At 41.4% G+C, this 18,721-nt stretch overlaps 1 protein-coding gene across 1 annotated transcript in view; it reads left to right on the top strand.

The window, feature by feature from the left end:
- gabrb3 (gamma-aminobutyric acid type A receptor subunit beta3) overlaps positions 1-18,721 on the top strand; it is a 43,255-nt gene that overhangs the window by 15,535 nt on the left and 8,999 nt on the right. The window contains exons 2-7 of the mRNA XM_070832914.1: positions 848-895; positions 2,718-2,809; positions 2,893-2,960; positions 14,270-14,490; positions 15,900-15,982; positions 16,603-16,740. Coding sequence (XP_070689015.1) covers positions 848-895; positions 2,718-2,809; positions 2,893-2,960; positions 14,270-14,490; positions 15,900-15,982; positions 16,603-16,740 — 650 coding nt within the window. The remainder of the gene's footprint in view (positions 1-847; positions 896-2,717; positions 2,810-2,892; positions 2,961-14,269; positions 14,491-15,899; positions 15,983-16,602; positions 16,741-18,721) is intronic.

The raw sequence follows: 18,721 nt of genomic DNA, 5'->3' as shown, positions 1-18,721 counted from the left end.
GTAGTTACAGTAAATGTGTCTGTTATGCTCCGATCATTTGCCGCAGTGAGCTCCTGCTGCGCTTGTTACATGTGGAACTCTCACATGACATAACTGTGTTATGTTAATGTCATTTCAGAAAAGACTTCTAACAATATGATAAAACCTTTAAATAAAGATCTACGAACATGTCCGCTTGTAGTTAAGACATGGTGTGGTGCATTTACAGCCTCATCTTAACTTACACAGCGCTGATCCCAATGAGTCCCATGCAGTGAGGGTTATAAGCAGAACGCAGCTATGGGATCCTAATCAGCAGATGTTCTGATCTTGATGATCTGTGCATCCCTAGTCATGAATCAACAGTATCGGTTTCCTCTCTGTAAAACGACTTCATATTAAACTCCATCCATTTCTTTCAGTTTTGATAGTGCAGCCTACTGTAGTCCTGACTTAAGTGGGACACAAACCTGAAAAAACAGAGTCCTGATTTTTTTGGTAAATGGTCCAGATTGCAGGAGGAGACAATATGTCACACACGTCTGCCAGCGGCACAAATAGACCTCTACAGTGGGCCATAGTTCATCATTCTGCATTCATCTCCACCAGGATTATGGCCAGCTCACCTCCACCCGAGTCATTTCCACAGCAGGATTTCTGTTACATTTTAAAAGATAAGAACAAGTGCAAAGAGTTGTTTGTGAGCATGCAGCACCTCCATGAATCTGGGCTCAAGGTGAAAACCTGCTGGTGCTACAGTGTGGATCCAGAGACAGATCTCAAGCTGGGACAGGGAAAATGTCGGAGTCAGGCAACGTCAGCACTGTATTGACACGGAGACTAATTACTCTTTCCTCTGTATTTACAGGAATGCCGTAGATGGGAACAAAAAGCTGTACGCCATCTATGATACCAGGTAAGAATCATTCCCTAAAGAAGTTATGTAAAAAGGAGAAGAGTGTTAAATGTGAAACGTGGCAAAGGCACAGTGTCTGCATCTTGAATAAATGAAAGGAGAGAGATGTTGAGAGGAGTCCAGTTCAAGCACACTCTCATTCCCTGCAGTGATATTGAACTCCCTCCACCAGAGCCAGCACAGTAGAAAACAGACAAAAAGAGCTCAGGGAGAAAGTACACAGATAGAGAAAGTACACAGATAGAGAAAGTACACAGATAGAGAAAGTACACAGATAGCACTCTCATTAAATCTTAACAGGAAAAACTTAAGATGAGCGGCACAGAAGTATTTCACAGCAGATCCACACATTTTTCCACACTTCTGCTGCCAAGAATTGATTGTGAACTCGCAGGGTTAGATTTAAGTAACTCCACAGACAATAGGTGACTTTTGTCTGTGGCTCCGAATTGGTTTCATACATGTATCCTTAAAAAAATCTCTTCGGCCAGTTGCTTAGCTTTACCATTTCTCAAATCTCTGAAATCATGTGAACAGTAATCAGACGATTCATGGATATCTGGACACAGCACACGTGGACCAGACCGAGGAGAATATGTGTGGAGTGGATTTAAACAGAGCTGTAGAGGTTTTATAAAGCAGTGGCTTTAAGTAGCCTCATGTCATAATTACGAGCTAATGGGCGGCTAAGTGTGTGGTCACCAAGTAGAGGGCTGAAGTGTGCACAGGCTCAGTAGTGTCCTGTAGTGACATGTAGCTAGTGTTGGCTAATGTTAGCACCATATGCTAATGGTCATTACAGACCACATAACTCAGAGGCAGCAAAACACCTGAACACCTGCATTCAGGGGCTGTTTTATTGCTACTGAATTTAACTTTCCATTTGGAAGAGAAGGAGTATGTTATTTATCTCCTTCATGCATTGTGTTGAATGTTGGTTTTGAGACAACCAGAGAGGCTCATGGGTAGAGAGGACACACCTGGGCAGCTCGTGACCCCTCCAGCGTGTCAGTAGTAGAGGAAGATGACAACATGTCGGTGTCTCCTTACGGCTCATACACAGTACACCTACCTGTACCTGTGCCCAGCCCTCAGCACGCCTCCCCTCGTCCTGACAGACCCGGGCGCCCGTTAACCCGGGACAGGCCTGTCTGCACGCTGTCACGTGGGCTTCATGATGAGCAGGGCAGCCTCGCGCGCACTGACACGCGGAGTCAAACTCAGAGTGAGCCTCAGTGTGGACATGACACCCTCTGTGGCGGATTACTCTGAATATTAAACACTGTGATTCACCGACCTGTGGATTTGTGTCCCTGTGCGTGGCCACAAGTGCGACAGCCGGTTATTTGACAAACACTGTAGCGGAGAGCCGAGCCGTGCTAACCGGAGGATGGAGACACGGAGCCGGCTGGGAGAGGCTCGGCGGCTCCGCTGCCGCACCGCAGGGAGCCATAAACACATCTGACACCCGAGCAGACGCGCCTCTGCCCCGTGAAGCATGTTAGCGCGGGCTGCGACGGAGGCAGACTCAGTGTGGGAGAAGTCTCACCTGGTGTAGCGGAGCTCGGCGGGAGCGTCAGGGACCGTGGCTCCTTCACTCAGTCATTTGTTGAAGGCTGGACAGCACCCAGACACCCAGACACCACCACCACGGGATGTGGGCACCCCGGAGGACAGGGCTCCCTCAGGTGCTCTCAGTGCCGCTGGTCGTGGCGGTGATGTGCTGCGCCCAGAGGTGAGTGTCCGGGGGTGACAGCCGGACACGAGCGACTGTGTCCGTCCTCTAAAAGAGTTTCCATCTTTCTCCTCTTCTTTGTTTCAGCGTCAACGAACCGGGAAACATGTCCTACGTGAAGGAGACGGTGGACAAACTGCTGAAGGGATATGATATCCGTCTACGGCCAGACTTTGGAGGTGCGTCCGCCGAGCTGTACCTGCCTGCTTCAGGGTGCTGACTCAGTGTGGCGCCTACTTAACTTTATTCTCTGTATTTTAAGGTCGACCGGTCGCTGTTGGCATGAGTATAGACGTGGCGAGTATAGACATGGTGTCAGAAGTCAATATGGTAAGTTGTAAACCAATCTTCAGTCATTTTTATTAGTAATTTATAGGTTTGTGCGATGAATGACACGTGTTGTCTTATACTGAGGGATCTACTTTCATGTGGGTCACCCTGTAGAAAATGTTGTAACTAATTGTTTTATCAATGATTAACTAATCATTAAGGCTACTAATGCTTTTTATTTAAGTTATCATTAAGACGTTTTGGGTTGCCAGGTTGGAATAAATACCTTTGGCTAGAGTTTACTCAATTGAGTAAAAATGCATTTATAAATGATGGTTATCCGTGTTTTAAATCACAATCCATCCAGTCTGCAGTTGTTAATGAATGCCTTTTGCTCTGCAAACTAACTTGGCAGCCCTGAAGTCGCTCTCATTAATACCTTAGAAGTCATGACTAAATAAGTTATTAGCCATAAATAAAACCCTTAGTTACAGCTTATTACCCTTTATAAATTCTTCCCTGCGAGAAAGAAGTGCCAAAAATGGAAAGCAGTAGCCAGAATGAATTATCACACTCTGGCAACCCAAAACTTGTTCATGTTAATAGATTATAACTGATCTGAAAAGCATTAGTCAATGAAGTATTAATCACTAACAAAACCACTAACTGCTTATAAACACTTTATTAAAGGTGATTGATTAGAAAGTGGCATCGCAACCAGAACAAAAATCACAACATACAATAATAACTGCTGCTCCAGTCTCACAGAGGCTCTCTCGTGTTGTTGAGACTGGTTTGATCATGTGCTGGATCAGATTGTGGCTAGCTGTATGGTTTTACATCCTGGTTCACTGGCTGTGTGGCTGTGATGCCCTAATGGTCCTGTTTGAGGATGAGGTCAATAATTTTTTTTTGCCACGTCGTCTCCTGTCAAATATAAAAAAAAAACAGCCAGACCTTCAGAAGTGTGTGTCAGTGTGTGTGTGTGTGTGTGTGCACATGTGTTGTGGCTGGCACACTATGGGCTCCTCAGTTTAATGCCTGTATGCCATCTATCATTGGTCTGAAGTGCTGACAGAGCTTGATGCCCGATCACATGCTACCAGGAGGAAATAGCCCCTGACAGTCTGTCCTGACAAGTATGTGTGATGAAATGTACCCGTGGTGCATTTTAATGCATCTCTACACAGCAGCAGAGATCCTGAACGCTCCACTGACAACTGAGATCTACAGTATATTTTGTAAATGAGTTAGATGGCTGAATAGATTTAGTTTGTCATGTTAAACCCTGTGGTCATATTAAGAAAATCTGGATCAAGGTTATTTTATTGTTATAAATAATAGGATCCATTTTTTGCGTTACCAGAGTTCTTCCATGTATACAAAGTTATCATCTTCTGTACAATGAATTCATTTATATTTAATGACAAAATATGAATTTTGAAAATGAAATGAAATCACAGCAGAGGTTTTCAAACTGTGAGGCGTGCCTCCTAAGGGGAGATGTGAAGGAGAGGCTGCATCAAATTGCAAATACACTATAATATAATCTGCTTAGAAATCACACAAAAAAGAATCTTCTTTTAACTCAGGAACTTGTTTGATAATCATTGTGTTCTTTGGAAAGTAGTCCAGTAATATCTGTGTGCACATGCTTGGGTGAACTGCAAACAGATGCTGCTAATTGCCAATTCTGCATATTTTCAGTGGTATCAATTAGGCAATAGATCGAAGCTGTTGGATTGGGGGGTGAAGTTCTCTGCGCGTTGTCTGTGGGGGAGGGGGGGGCTACAGTTTTAGACTTTGAAAACTCCTTGAATACAGTAATTGGCTTTACTAATAGGAGTGTCCTTATGTCCTCTTCACTGGTCTACTACTATACGTGAATAATACACCAACCGAATAATCCACACAACTCTTACTGTGGACATAAGTACAAAAATTGACTTCTTAACTCTGACTGTTTTGACGTAAGCCTTTGATTGCAAGTGAAGCAGAAGAGACGTGCACATATTTTCTCTCAGTAGCTTTGAAAATCTATAATCAGTTAACTAAGTCTCAGCACTTAATGGACCAGACCTAATGCCCGTGGCAGAGACCACGCCTGCTTTTAACTTGAGAGTTGCTGCCTGCGTAGCCGGACTGTATGGAAGCTTTTGGTCTCCTCATATCAGACTATCTTTGTTAATGGTTCTAGGCATGCAGATGGGACAGAGGAAATACTTCTCCTCCATCGCTGGAGGAATTGGACACTTCTAGGAAATAAACCGTCCCAGTGGCATCGGAGCGCGTGCTAAAAATGATTCAGTCGCGATGCAAACGATGGACTGTCATCCTGTCCACGAGGCAGCACAGAGAGAGATTCTTCTTTGATTTGCCAGATCTCCAAAAATATCACACACAAGGAGCAGCAGGATCACTGACCACTGGTCAGGCTGCTTGAACATAACAACTCTGCTGTGACTTAGGAAGCAAAGTGACCTCACATCAGCACCACTTCCATTTATTTATTTATTTGAATGCCCCGGGGCTATAGATCACTTTTATCAGGGTGTTCTGAGCAGCCAGTGCCACCAAACACTGGTAGTTTATCTGTGGTCCTGAACAACATTACATTGCTGCTCTCTGTTCCAGCGTCCCCTCCAGAGGGCTTTGACATTTGCAGCTTCTTCTCACTTTTTGCTCGCCAGAGCGTCTCAAGGCCTCCAGCGAACTAGTGTGTTTATGGAGGATCCCCCTCATCGAAATATAGTATTGTAAAAAAAATTGATCATTGATTACCACTCTTATTGTACTTAATATATATTGTTGTCTTATTAGATATATGGATATGTTATTTTGCAAGGTTGCTGAAATTACTACAGGATTTCCATATATTGATTATATTTAGGCAGGCTGCTGAAGTTAGTTTGAATCCACCCAAAAAGGCCTTATAGTATCCTCCAAAACAATATGTGTCACACACCTTAGAATAACAACTGCTTATTTTAGCTGACTAAAATGGCCATAAACATAATATAATATAGCTCTAAACTGTTTGATTCAAAAACAACAAAACACATTCATGGGACTCCTGAAATTGACATGCTGTCACCTAAAGCGCATTAACTATTGCCTGAATAGATAATAATCAATATAAACAACACATCTACTGTGTATGTGGTGCTAATAAGAAACGGTGAGAGGCACATAAATGGAAGTAGGACAAAGACACAGTTTAACATTTACTATGAAGTTGTAAAAATCAAGGTAAGCAGTATGTCTGTGTTTCTCACATTGGTTTGAATATATGCGGATGATGGCCTCATTCCGTCTGGTGTACTGTACCTGTAGCAGCTCGAGCTTCAGTCACTGAAACTGTTGTTTTTCTTCCTTCTTACACTGGTAAAGCATTGATTCTTGGGTATATTGCAGTATTTGTCTTTAAACAGTTCTAACCTTGTTTCTACAGTCCTGTGAGAAGTTCTCTGAACTATGTAATAAACCTGTGTTAAAAGTATAGCCTCACAAAGCCAGGCTACATCTCACTATATTTTATATCTTAAGCTCAGTTTTCACAAGATTCAAGTCTGAGAATCTATCGATCCCCGTATATACTGTACATTCCCAACCTATCACTGATGTACAGATGATGTGTAGACGATGTAATGACTCTAAACCATTCAAAATGTTTGAAACGTGTGAATGAACTACAATTCTGCGACTGTACGGAACATTTTTATGATGTTTACAGGTTGTCCATCCATCCATCCGTCTGTCCATCCTATTATCGATATCTCAAGAACACCTTGAGGAAATTTCTTCAAATTTGGCACAGACATCCATTTGGCCTCAAGGATGAACTGATTAGACTTTGTGGTCACACATCAAGATGATTTTGACCTCACAAAACACCTTTTGGGCCATAACTCAAGGATTCATACGCAAATTGTGTCAAAATTTCAACTTCTCTGTGATATCATAATCTTCTGCATAAACACATCTCTGGCAGTTATTCAGCGCCATAACAGAACAGGACACTGTGACCATTTTCACATTTGGTCAGATACTGAATTGGTGACATAATCTTTGGTCTGGATAGACATGGGCATAAACTGCACCTTGACTGGTTGGCGTACAAACTAGTAATCCTAGTTTTGTCTTAAAACTATTCAGAAACCTAACGTGATGAATATTTGGTGGTACAAATGTGACATTTCCAGAATGGCTGCCACGTCACTCTAGTTTGAAATGTGAAGCAAACACTAATGACAGCCAGGTGAGCGGCATGTCCAGCGTCCAGTCAGATCATTGACGGCTTCATATTGATGTCTGGGAGAAGATGAGAACTGTCAGTCATCTGTTGTACAGCTTGATTGAAAAGACATCTGTCTTGGGCAAAAGCTGAGACCCACAATACCACACGGAGAGAAGCCACAATGAGAATAAACAAAGCTAAACTAAACGCAGTGTACTCTTCAGGTGAAACTAGTTACATCTTTTTGTGGCTTTGTTTACGTGTGTGTGTGTGTGTGTGTGTGTGTGTGTGTGTGTGTGTGTGTGTGTTATTTGCAGTTATATTTGCAGTTGTTGCAGTAAATCAATGTTGTTGGGACTCAGTTTAGAGTCAGGCTTTAAGAGAAGTGGGAAACGGGCAGATTAGATCTGCAATGCAGTGCGTGGCTTGTCTCTTTTCATACACTTCAACAAGGTCCCATTAGTAATTTGACTCTCTTTCTTCACATGTAGTCCAGAGGAGCAGGATAGTTGTGTCTGTCTGAACTTATCTGCACGCCAGTCCCACTTGATTATTGAGTGATGATCAATGTTTCTTGGTTAGTAGTCATTACATTGGACCCTCTCTTATTTTGAATTATTCCCTCTCTTATTTTGAAACGTGACATCATGTCTTACACAACACAGTAAACAACCAAATCATGATGTCAAGACGTGTCTTTAGTGTGTGTGCGGTTTGGCTCAGGGCTAGACCAAACCAGTAATGTTAACGTTTAAATAATGTTAAAGACTGGTGGTTGTGGGCTTTGCTGCAGTGTCTGATTCCCTAACACAGGCAGGTTGTAAAGTGGTGAAAAGAGGAGCAGATAGGAGAAAACTTGGCTCAAGATCAAGTTCATCTCCCTGACTTTTAGAAATAGCTGGATGCTTTTCAATGTGATGCACGGCTCTGTTCCACATACCTCACTCTGAACCAGACTATTCTTTACTTAGTTCAAGTTTTCTCCCGTTGGGAATTATGTGACTTTAGCAAAAGTAGTTTTAGAGCAAAACCCAAGATGTTTTTTGAGAGGTTGGTTTGACAATTTTCAAACCTGTAAATTAACCGGTCTGTTGCTGTGGCTTTTACTTGGCCATTAGAAGTAAACATAATGAGAACTTATCAAACCTTTGAATGCAATTTTTCAATAGAACTAATAAGTAGTAGTTGGGGTTGGGCGATCCGATATGTTAAAATTTCTCAACTGGCCAACGTCAACTCAATACCTGGAGACTGCTGATATATTTGTGCAGGTGTGTGTGTGTGTGTGTGTGTGTGTGTGTGTGTCTGTGGCACATGCAAGCAAATGTTTTGTTATGAAAGCCAATATATTCGTCCAGTCGCCCACCCCTGGTAGCAGTTTGACATTTTCGGAGTTAGGAGGTAAGATTGATAGATATAACTTGTTGATGAGGTTTACAGGTGCTGGTAGGCAGGTTTTGTTACAGAGCCAGACTAGTTCCCTCTGCTGCTCGCTGTAACGTATCTAAGAAACAGATATGAGTTGGGCTATTGGTTACCAATCTTTTTACCCAGATCATAGTGAGAAAGCAAATTAGCAGATTTTCCAAAATGTCAAATTAATGAGAGGAAACTAAGTGAAAATGTTGATTATAGACCAGCCTATACTGGATTTTTGAGGCAGATACCGATACTCACATTTGGGAGTTTACACAATAGATTGGCCATTAGTAATTTTTCAAAACATAAACACATACACAAGCAATGTTGATACAGATCTCTCAGAATAAATTAGTATTTTCTATTGTGTATGTTTGTGTGTGTTTGAAAACACATTGTTTTGCATATTGTATTTATATGACTCTGCTATTATTAGAACAGATCACTGCAAACCTCATCTGCCATCACATACAGTAAGCAGACATCATTTCTATTTCTACTCATTGTAAATATCTAAAATGCAGGATTTAGAGCTGTTCCCACTGGTAAATCAATGTGAAAGACTTTGATGACTGCTCAGTCATAGTCTTTGTACAGACCAAAGCAGAACTTGCTCCCTCAGAGAAGTGGAGAGTGTAAAAAGTGTTGGCGGCGTGCTTTCAAACAGCCCAAGTCACACAAGGTATTGGCCCATTATAGCTTGTGTGGGCGAGCTGCAGATCTTGTTGTCTAGGAAATGAGATTATTAATATATTTCTGACTTTACTCGCTCCACTCCTTTATTTTTAGCTTGGAAATTAAGATTGCTCCGTGTCTTTCTCCATTCTGTTGTTATTTTTAAAACTCCAAGTCAACCAGATATGATACATAAGTGCTCTCAAGGTGCAAAATGCAGCGTTTGTTTTTTTTTTTTTTAGCCATCGCTTCCTCAGTTGCGCCCCGCCAGAGTCTCTATACTTTTTAAAGAGACACCTGTCCAGGCACATAAAGTACCTTAAGCTGTAAAGCAGATCCTCCCAGCAGTGTTGTTACACATTTATTCAGTAGCCACAGTATGAGTCAGCTGGAAGACGAATCCATCATGTGCTAAAACACCCATCCATTTTGACACTTTAACATTACCCACCTTCTGCCTGGAGGGAGCACCTTTAAAAAACTCACACTACAGATGTTTTCCCAGATTTATATTGAAGGGCTTAGTTAATAAGTCAGCCACACAGCACATCATATAGCCTCAGGCTCCAGCTACTCACAAGGTAAGGAGAACACAGCTAGAAATGCTAGTGTAGTCCTCTATATAAAACATGCTGAGTTTTCTACTGTGCTGGAACAATAGTGGGATATGACCCTACAGGAATATAAACCCTCTGTGCAGCAGAATCATTTTACTCGTCACTTTAACAGGGTCCTTAAAATAAAAATGGACCTTAAAGTGCTCATATTGAGTTGATACACCTGATTCAGTGAATAATTGTGGCTGAAGAACTTTTGATTAATGGAGTCTGTTACCTCTGAGTGGGCACAATGTTAGGAAATGCTATTAGTGCCTGATCTTTGCACATTGGCCTCATGATAACTCTGAATGCCTCATGTACTCCGTAAGTAAAACAGCAGAACAAAAGACGCACATTGTCTGGTCTCCTACGCTTTGCTGGGATCTTCAAAAACATTCTTTAAAGAAGCTTGAATCTTTTTTTTCATATTAACATTGGATGAAATGTCGATGCGTGATGTGAGAGGGGTTGCATCTGCGTCGCCTCCAGCCACAGGAGGTAGCTGTAGCAAGAAAAAAAAGTTCTAAGAACCCACTAAACGCTACATGCCCACAGCCAAATAGCAGACAGACAGTTATTCACTAGCTGGTGAACATAGTGCAGCATTTAGCAACGAAAGAGCCAGATATTTCCCTCAGGAGTTGGTGGAGGCCAAAACAGAGCTGAAAGGAGAGGGAATATTGGACTTCATAATGTAGGTAGATGATAATGTAGGCCTGTGTCTGCTGGACAACTAAAGAAGCAAATCTTTACCCATATTTCACTAAAACAACTTTAAACAGATAATTTACGCAGCTAATCAGTTAATTGTAGAAGTAATAGTAGTAGATGAGAGGTCACTAAATGATTTAATCAAAGCAGTGGATTCAAAAAACACTGTACTTATTCCAGTTTCATGATTTTCCTTCAAATTCACAAATCCCCTTTAGCCAGGTTGAAAACTGAGGCTTAAGAGTTGAGTAAGTGTTTGTGAGTTAAATCTTATCTTGGCTTTAGTTACTCAACATGTTTACTTCAACGATGTATCAGTGGGACACATTATGATGATGTACCATGGCTATAGGCTTTAATTAATCCCTTCATGCTTAATTATGATAGATGATGACATTGTTGTAAGGTGCTTTGTTTCTAACCTGACATGCAGCCTATAATATTACAAGATGCATATTGTATATAGGTCATGTCTTATTTTTCAATTATCAATTCTATACTGTAAGACTGCTGTCAAATATTAGAATATAATGTATAGGATAAGCGGTATAAATAATGGATGGGGAAATGTAGTATATACAGTGTATGCATGATATATAATGAATACAAGTGAATTGTTTTCTTTCAGAAGCACTGGTGGTTACGTAGAGAATAACTTCTGACTGAAAACCTGTCAATGATCCAACAGATAAAAGGTTTTCTCCTGAGCCCCCATCCCTCCACGCCACAAAAATAGCTCACCTGAGACTTTGCTCCCATAAGATAATAATACTTAGTAGCTTGTTATAAGGTGGTGGCAGGAATGAAATCACGCAATGAAAGGCTTTGTACAGTGTTGTGTGGGAGGATGCAGAGACTGAAATTATTAAACGCATGGTTTGTAAAACATACATAGTACACTTTTGAATTCCACCGGGAACACTTAGCTGTCTTATGGAGAGATGAAAAGCCCCCCTCTCGCACGGGGCAAGCATCACTGAGTGCTATTCCTGGATTCCCAGCAGATATCTTGGTGTTAAGTTGACACAGACGATGTTTGACTGGCACACAGTAACCATGTCTGAGTATGAGACTGTGCACTCTCGAAGATGACACGACAATCTCATCCTCCCACTGGGCCTCATTTACTCACTGGTGCTGAGAACAAACCTCTTTCTGTCTCATGTGGTCTCCATATCTGACAACAAACAACATCACCCTTTAGGGTGCCTAAACTCAAACCAGAGTAAGGAGCATCTGCATGTATTTTTAAAGTTGTGTGATTATTTAACATTTAGTGATCCTCCAAGGGATGGTCTGTGAAAGCTTTTGGCTATCAGATATGGCTGTTAGTAATGTAATTGCCACATGATGGAATATCACACTGAAACTCTCTAGACGGTCTGCACTGAAGGTTCATTTTCAATAGTGCTGAGACAGAATTCAATATTGTCATTAATGACTTCAGTGGAAATGCCTGTATGAACATATTGTGTTAGCGATAGCGCATTAGTTCATGCAGTGCACCTCAGTCCCGTTTGCATTAGCTGATTCACCAGCATTAGCCCATTCATCAGCTGCGTGGCTACCACCTGACAAGTACTGACCAATCGTGTTCATGCAGGTGTGCAGTGCGGCAATTATAACCTGACACTTCTCACACTGACCCAGCTGAATTTCTTATAACACTGCTACCACAGCTTCATCCATCACATAAGTACAGAGCTGGATATTTTACTGTTAAAAACCCTAAATTTGTCAGTGCTTTCTGCTGTGCAAAGTATGTACTGGAAGCGGGGGGGCTGGAGCTAACCCCAGCTGACGCTGGGTGAGAGGCGGGATACACCCGGGTCCCCACCTAAGGCAGCCTTACAGAAAGCCTAACAAGTCTGATGAGCTAGATATGCTAAAAACAGTGGGCTGTTAGCAAATAACATACTCCAGCACCCAGAGGATGTGTCTCCCTGCACACAAACTGAAAACCCTCTGTGGGAAATACGCTGAGGCAGGGAACAGAGCCCTGTGGGACCCTGGAGGTCACACCGGGAGCAGGAGGGCGTACAGTACAGTGTGTGCAGTGAGAGTGATGTGGTACAGCTTTTCTTCTGAGACCCTGAGGCAATGTTTGATGACTGCTAAGGTTGGATCTGAAGATCTGTAACAGACTAAAATAGTTGTGGTCCAGACGTTGAGTGAGAGGGTTGGTCTCTCTAGTATGAGAGCTGTTGCGTAAAGCTGATTCACCCAGCCCACACCTCTGCTGTGTGTGGGAGAGCGCGTAATGAGGGCATCTTCTGTTCACAGGGGGTGAAAAGGAATTGGGAGGACGAAGCCATCTCAAAAAATAAAACAGCCAAGCCTAAAGCTAGGGAATTTCTGGAAACATCCTGTATTACATTGATTAGTACAGAACCTACACATACTCTGACAACTTGAAAAAATGTTTGTGGCTTCTTTTTAGATGCAGATTTAGGAGAAATGTAGTCAGGAGTATCATTAACTTCATTTTACTTTCATTTCTTTAACCAGCAACACACTCTATATACCAAAAAGGACATTAAATTGTACAGTAACCGGAGGCAACTTTTTAACCCCCCTAAATGAATAACTGTACATAAACACTGAATTATTCACAGGAATCAATATTGTATTACCATGTCAGTCAAATCACATTGTGTAACTCATGCTACACTGTCAGCCACGCATGATGCAGCTGCCCCTTCACACCAGTGTGTGTTGTGTATACAGTAATGAGATAATCAACAAAAATAATGCAGTTCTTTATTTTGTCAAAAAGAGGTCAGCAGTTTCCAAGGCGAGGAACCACTTAAACCAACTCGTCGTAATAATTAGTTCCCTGTGAAAAAAAGAAATGTGAGTATTGATTTCTCTGTCCAAAGGAAATCTAGGCATTTCTGAACACTATATTATGAATATGTTATTGCACCAGAGGATTGAAATGTAGGCTTTTTCAGCACGAGCCAAGTTTTTGTTTATTTCCTGAGATCTGCTTATTTATTTAAGAGAACATTAGTCAGCAGAACAAAGCCAAGTGAGCTAGTAAAGAGCTCCATTAAAGGCCGGGAAAAGCTTTTGTGTTTTGATGGATCCACTTGTGGACCTCGCTGCGAATGAACGCCTAATAAATTATTGAAATAGCCTCGTGTCATTGCATGTGTAGCTGATAATGATCTATCTATCTATCTATCTATCTATCTATCTATCTATCTATCTATCTATCTATCTATCTATCTATCTATCTATCACACATACACACATCCATACATGTACTTGCAGCATAGTTTTAGCATGCTGGTAGTCAGTGGTCAGTCTCTAAGCTGAAGCCCAGTGCTGGTGCTGTGCCTGCAGTATTGGAAATCTATAGTGTGAGGACTGGTGCCAGTTTTGTGCACAGAACAGCTGAAAGGGGTTTCTCAGTGAGACAGGTCTTGAAATATGGTCACCGAGGGCAGACTGATGAGAATCACAGTTGTTTGACAATTCTATAAATATCGCCTTTGTTACAAACAGATCCATCCAGAGCTCTGGGCTGCAAACATTCAGCGTTTAAATTGATAACCTTGTAAGAAAGTCTGGCTTCAGTTTGGGCAGTGCTGTCTGAGAAAACTGCAAACAGCTGAAACAAAATGACTTTAATTATATTTTATCTGCCATAAAGAATCATTGTATTTCTCTGCCTCATATTTATTGTTGTGTATAACTACATTATGCTGTTTTACACCCCACAGGACTACACGCTGACTATGTACTTCCAGCAGTATTGGAGAGATAAGAGACTGGCCTATGCAGGGATCCCTCTTAACCTGACACTGGACAACAGAGTAGCAGACCAGCTCTGGGTCCCAGACACCTACTTCCTCAATGACAAGAAGTCCTTTGTTCACGGTGTCACTGTTAAGAACCGTATGATTCGACTACACCCGGACGGCACGGTTCTCTACGGCCTCAGGTGAGCACTGCTGTCAACATAAACTCTCAAATGTATTGCACTGTTAATGCAAAGATGCAGCCCAAAGTGCTTTACAAAACAGGATTTAAAAACTATGTTTGGCCACAAACAAAAATGAAAAGAAACACTATAATAAAATAGGATATGAATATCAAGGACTCAAATATAGGTTGGATTGCCCCAAATTGAAAGCCAGATGAAAATATCTCTCTAACAGTACCAAAGGAGCCTCACCAAACATTCACTTTAGGAAACATTAGGGACTTCTATATGAAAGATATAACAAATTACAAATCTTGCAGCCTCCCCTGTAAAGATGTGCTTTTAATATGAAAAAAAACAAAACACCAGGAAATGTGTTTTTCTTTTTTTTTTGTTGGGAGCTTAACATCGATCAAGAGTGCAGCAAAGAAGAATGGACTAGAACTAATTAGAGAGCAACATTATATCTGTTGCAGAGGAAAGTGTGAGAGCAGCAGAGTGGTGGGTATGACACGACTCTGTTGTTCTGCTGAATAAGTGCTGGGAAATGGACATTATGCCGAATTTATCACATAATCTGTTGTTGCGAATTTACAGTACATGCTTGATACAATCTCCATTCATTCCCATTCCAGCAGGGCATAAAGCAAGAAAATATGTAGCAACTACTCAAAGACACATTTAAGCGTTGATAGCAGCTAATGGTTAACATTCATGTGTCTGATAAAAGCCTGATATGATACGCTTTACTAACAATTACACATACTGAATATGCATCTATTAGCCAGGCAGGACGTCTGATTGGATCAGTCTTGGCTTTGCTCTGTCTTCACACCCCCCCAGTTGGGAGCAGTAAAGATTACATACTGTAATGCATCTTGGAGAAACTGATCTAATTGTATATTTTCAGCATCTCATACCACCTCCTCATAACACCTCCTGTGGTGGTTTCAACGACTGGCTAGCAGTCCACCGCTGATGCTTATTGGCAGCATTTAGTCTTCATCACATTGCTATACAATCTGCTCAAGGCGCATGGAGTGCCTAAATGTATTATTTGATTTGTTGAAGCCATTTAAGATGCAATTCTCACAACTTAATGTTAATACAGCCAGTCACATAGCTCGTCCCATATGTTTGTTTGGACTGTGGCTCATGATTGGATTCTTAGCGCTGCAGCTCTGAGCAGCCGGGATGTGCCGCTAGCAGTAATCCACGGGGAATAATGAATATCACTGCACTGCCAAGATGTTTGTGTCTTACTGTAATAATTTGCTCTGTTGAAATTAGTTTTACATTTTATTATACCATCTCTAGGATATTTCTCTTGTACCTTCCGCAATGTGTCTTCGTCACTGGCCCACACCGTTTAAAAAAGGGATCACCCAAGTAACATAAACCTGTCCTTTGGTTTTCTTTTGATTCAGAATCACGACAACAGCGGCCTGCATGATGGATCTGAGGAGATACCCGCTGGACGAACAGAACTGCACTCTGGAAATTGAAAGTTGTAAGTTTAAGCCCCACATTTTGTGCTTGGTAAAGAAATACAGGGGACAGCTCTACTTTTTCATCCCCTAAAAATATGAGCAGCACCGTGATTCTCATAAAAAAAAGTTCTCACACTCCTCATCTCGTGGAGACAGAAACTGCTGAATTGCCTTCGATTTATTAAGCTGTCGTATCTCATTGAGATTGCTTGCTTCGCCCTCTCTGGGTAGAGCTACTGTGTCTGTCCGGAAATGTTTTACCAGACAGTGATTTCCGTAGTAGAGCACATCAGTGATTAGTCCAGCTTCATCAGTCTTGATGACATATTTGGCTATATGTGCTGCCATAAAACAGTTATGGATCCCATGCATGTGCTAGGAGTGTGTCTGCCTGCAGTGACACACGTCCCCACGAAGATTTACATCTCATGCAATCAGCACTTACAGCCAGCCGAGTCTCAGTGATTCATAGGACTTACTGTAAATCAACTGTAGCTATTAGGCCCCCAGATTTCACTTAAGTAAATAAAAATACATTATTAATTTTAGCCCTCCAACAAAATGAGGCGGCTACACTTTTCATTGCTCTTCCACTCACAAGAATCGCGCCTCGCCTTGTTTCCCGCTTCCCTGTTTGCAGACGGTTACACAACAGACGATATAGAGTTTTACTGGAAAGGAGGAGACAGCGCCGTGACCGGGGTGACACGCATCGAGCTCCCTCAGTTCTCCATAGTCGACTACAAACTGGTTTCCAGGAACGTGGTCTTTTCCACAGGTGAGTTCACAACAGTGCCTCACACATGCTTTCTTATTGTCTACTTCCCTCGCTTTTGTTAAAAACAACTCAGCTCCCCCTGCGCCAGAGTTCATGTTCAATTCCATGCCCTTAAAGCAGCTGGAAACTTAAGATCTTAAGTATTTCTCCATCTCCACATTAAATATTCATGACTAAATAAGCAACATCAAAGTTAAAAACATCTTTGGCTATTATTTGTTTGAAGTTTAACACTTAGAAACTCGGCTTATCTGCATCCTCAGGACTGTGTGGGTGTAGTTTTATCAGATTTTGACTGAGGACAACCCAGTAACTGTCAACAGGTTTTAATTCAAAAGTTGTGAGAATTGATTATTGATGCACAAAAGGTTGTGACATCAAAACAAACGCGAAACAAGTGAAACTTTTCTAACTTGGTTAGAACTATGTGTTTTCAGGTGGCCTCCCATTGCCCATCGTAGGATTGCATGGTTCACTTTTCACATGAGGCGCCTCCTGTTCTTTGTTTTCCTGCAAGAGTCCATGTACACATTAGGCTTTCCTAATTACATCTAATTGCATCACACCATGACCTCTCTCACCATAACACCAGATCTGGGAATAATAAGAGAGCCAATTACCCCTCAAGATCTTGAAAAAAGAATGGGGGCCGCACTTGCAGTAATATAATATATTCATGAGGCCGACAGCATGAATTATTCTCTCATAATACAAAAACTCAGAGGCACCAAAACAGTGATTATTCCCACAGCTGAATTAACGACATGCATGATGGATTTTGTCCGAACATTTCTGAGCAGATAATACTGAGAGGGCTATTAGAGCTCATTACAATCCGGGTCACATCTTGATGCACATAAACTCTGAAGGATGTCTACAGATGCTTTTAACATCTTCTCAGCAGTCTGGCACACAGGGAGCAGCACAGGTGTATGTTTAGTCTCTCAGTTTATAGAAGAAAACAATATAGGGCAACAAGGTGGCGGTTTTACGACCACTGAGTTTCAGGTACAATGTTATCCACAGTCTTGTTTAGGTTTAAACGAGTAAGAAACTCACTGTCATTGTGGCAATAGCAACAGTTAAAGCTGTCATAATGTTGATGTTAATCAGTCCTGATTTCTGAGAAGTGTAGTAAAACAGTAAGTATGCATACATGTATTCATACATTCAGTATTATATAAAAATGTTGCCTTTGAATGTCAAACGTCTGTCTTTGTGAAGTTAAAGGAATAGTTTGACATTTCGGGAAATGCACTTTTTGTTTTTGTTGTTGAGAATTAGATGAGAGGATTGATACCACTCATGTCCTTATGAGAAATGTGATACTAGCAGGTGGTTTGCTGAAAGTTAGCTTAAATATTATATATGGACACAGGGCAAACCTGGCTAGCCTGGCTCTGTCCAAGGATAACAGAGTCTGCCCAACAGTACCTCTAAAGCTCACTCATTACCACATTATGTTTAGTCCATAGAACACTATCCTAACAGTTAGTAACACCATCACTAACGTCGGTTGTATTTTACCCGATATAATATACCCGATAAAAAAATACTTCTCATCAAAATATATTAAAGTCAAACAATACATGGCAAATTGAAGTACTCTTCTTTTATTTTCCCCTATACAACGTCTCATAAAACGAAAAAAAGGTATCATGGGGGGACCCTATCAAAAGGCTCTAAAATTAGTGAAAAATTAGGGAATCGTTAACAAAAAATTCCTTAAAAAAGAAAAAAAAAGACACACAATGAAACACAATGAAAATCACGTGACCACAATCGCGTGGGTGAAAATCACCCAACGTTAGTGTTCTAAGGTTAAGTAAAACAAAAACTGTGTGAAAACAAAAGAGCAAAGCTAGCTGTTTCCTCCTGTTTTCAGTCCTTATGCTAAGCTAAGCTAACCGCTAAGCTGGGTGTAGTGTCATGTTTATTGTACAGGGCTGAGAGCGTTATCGATCTTTGCATCTAACTTCTG

The sequence above is a fragment of the Pempheris klunzingeri genome, chromosome 6 (genome assembly GCF_042242105.1).
Source record: "Pempheris klunzingeri isolate RE-2024b chromosome 6, fPemKlu1.hap1, whole genome shotgun sequence".
Classification (NCBI taxonomy): Eukaryota; Metazoa; Chordata; class Actinopteri; order Acropomatiformes; family Pempheridae; genus Pempheris; species Pempheris klunzingeri.
The sequence above is the reverse complement of the archived record's forward strand: the minus strand, read 5'-3'. Positions and strand labels throughout refer to the sequence as shown.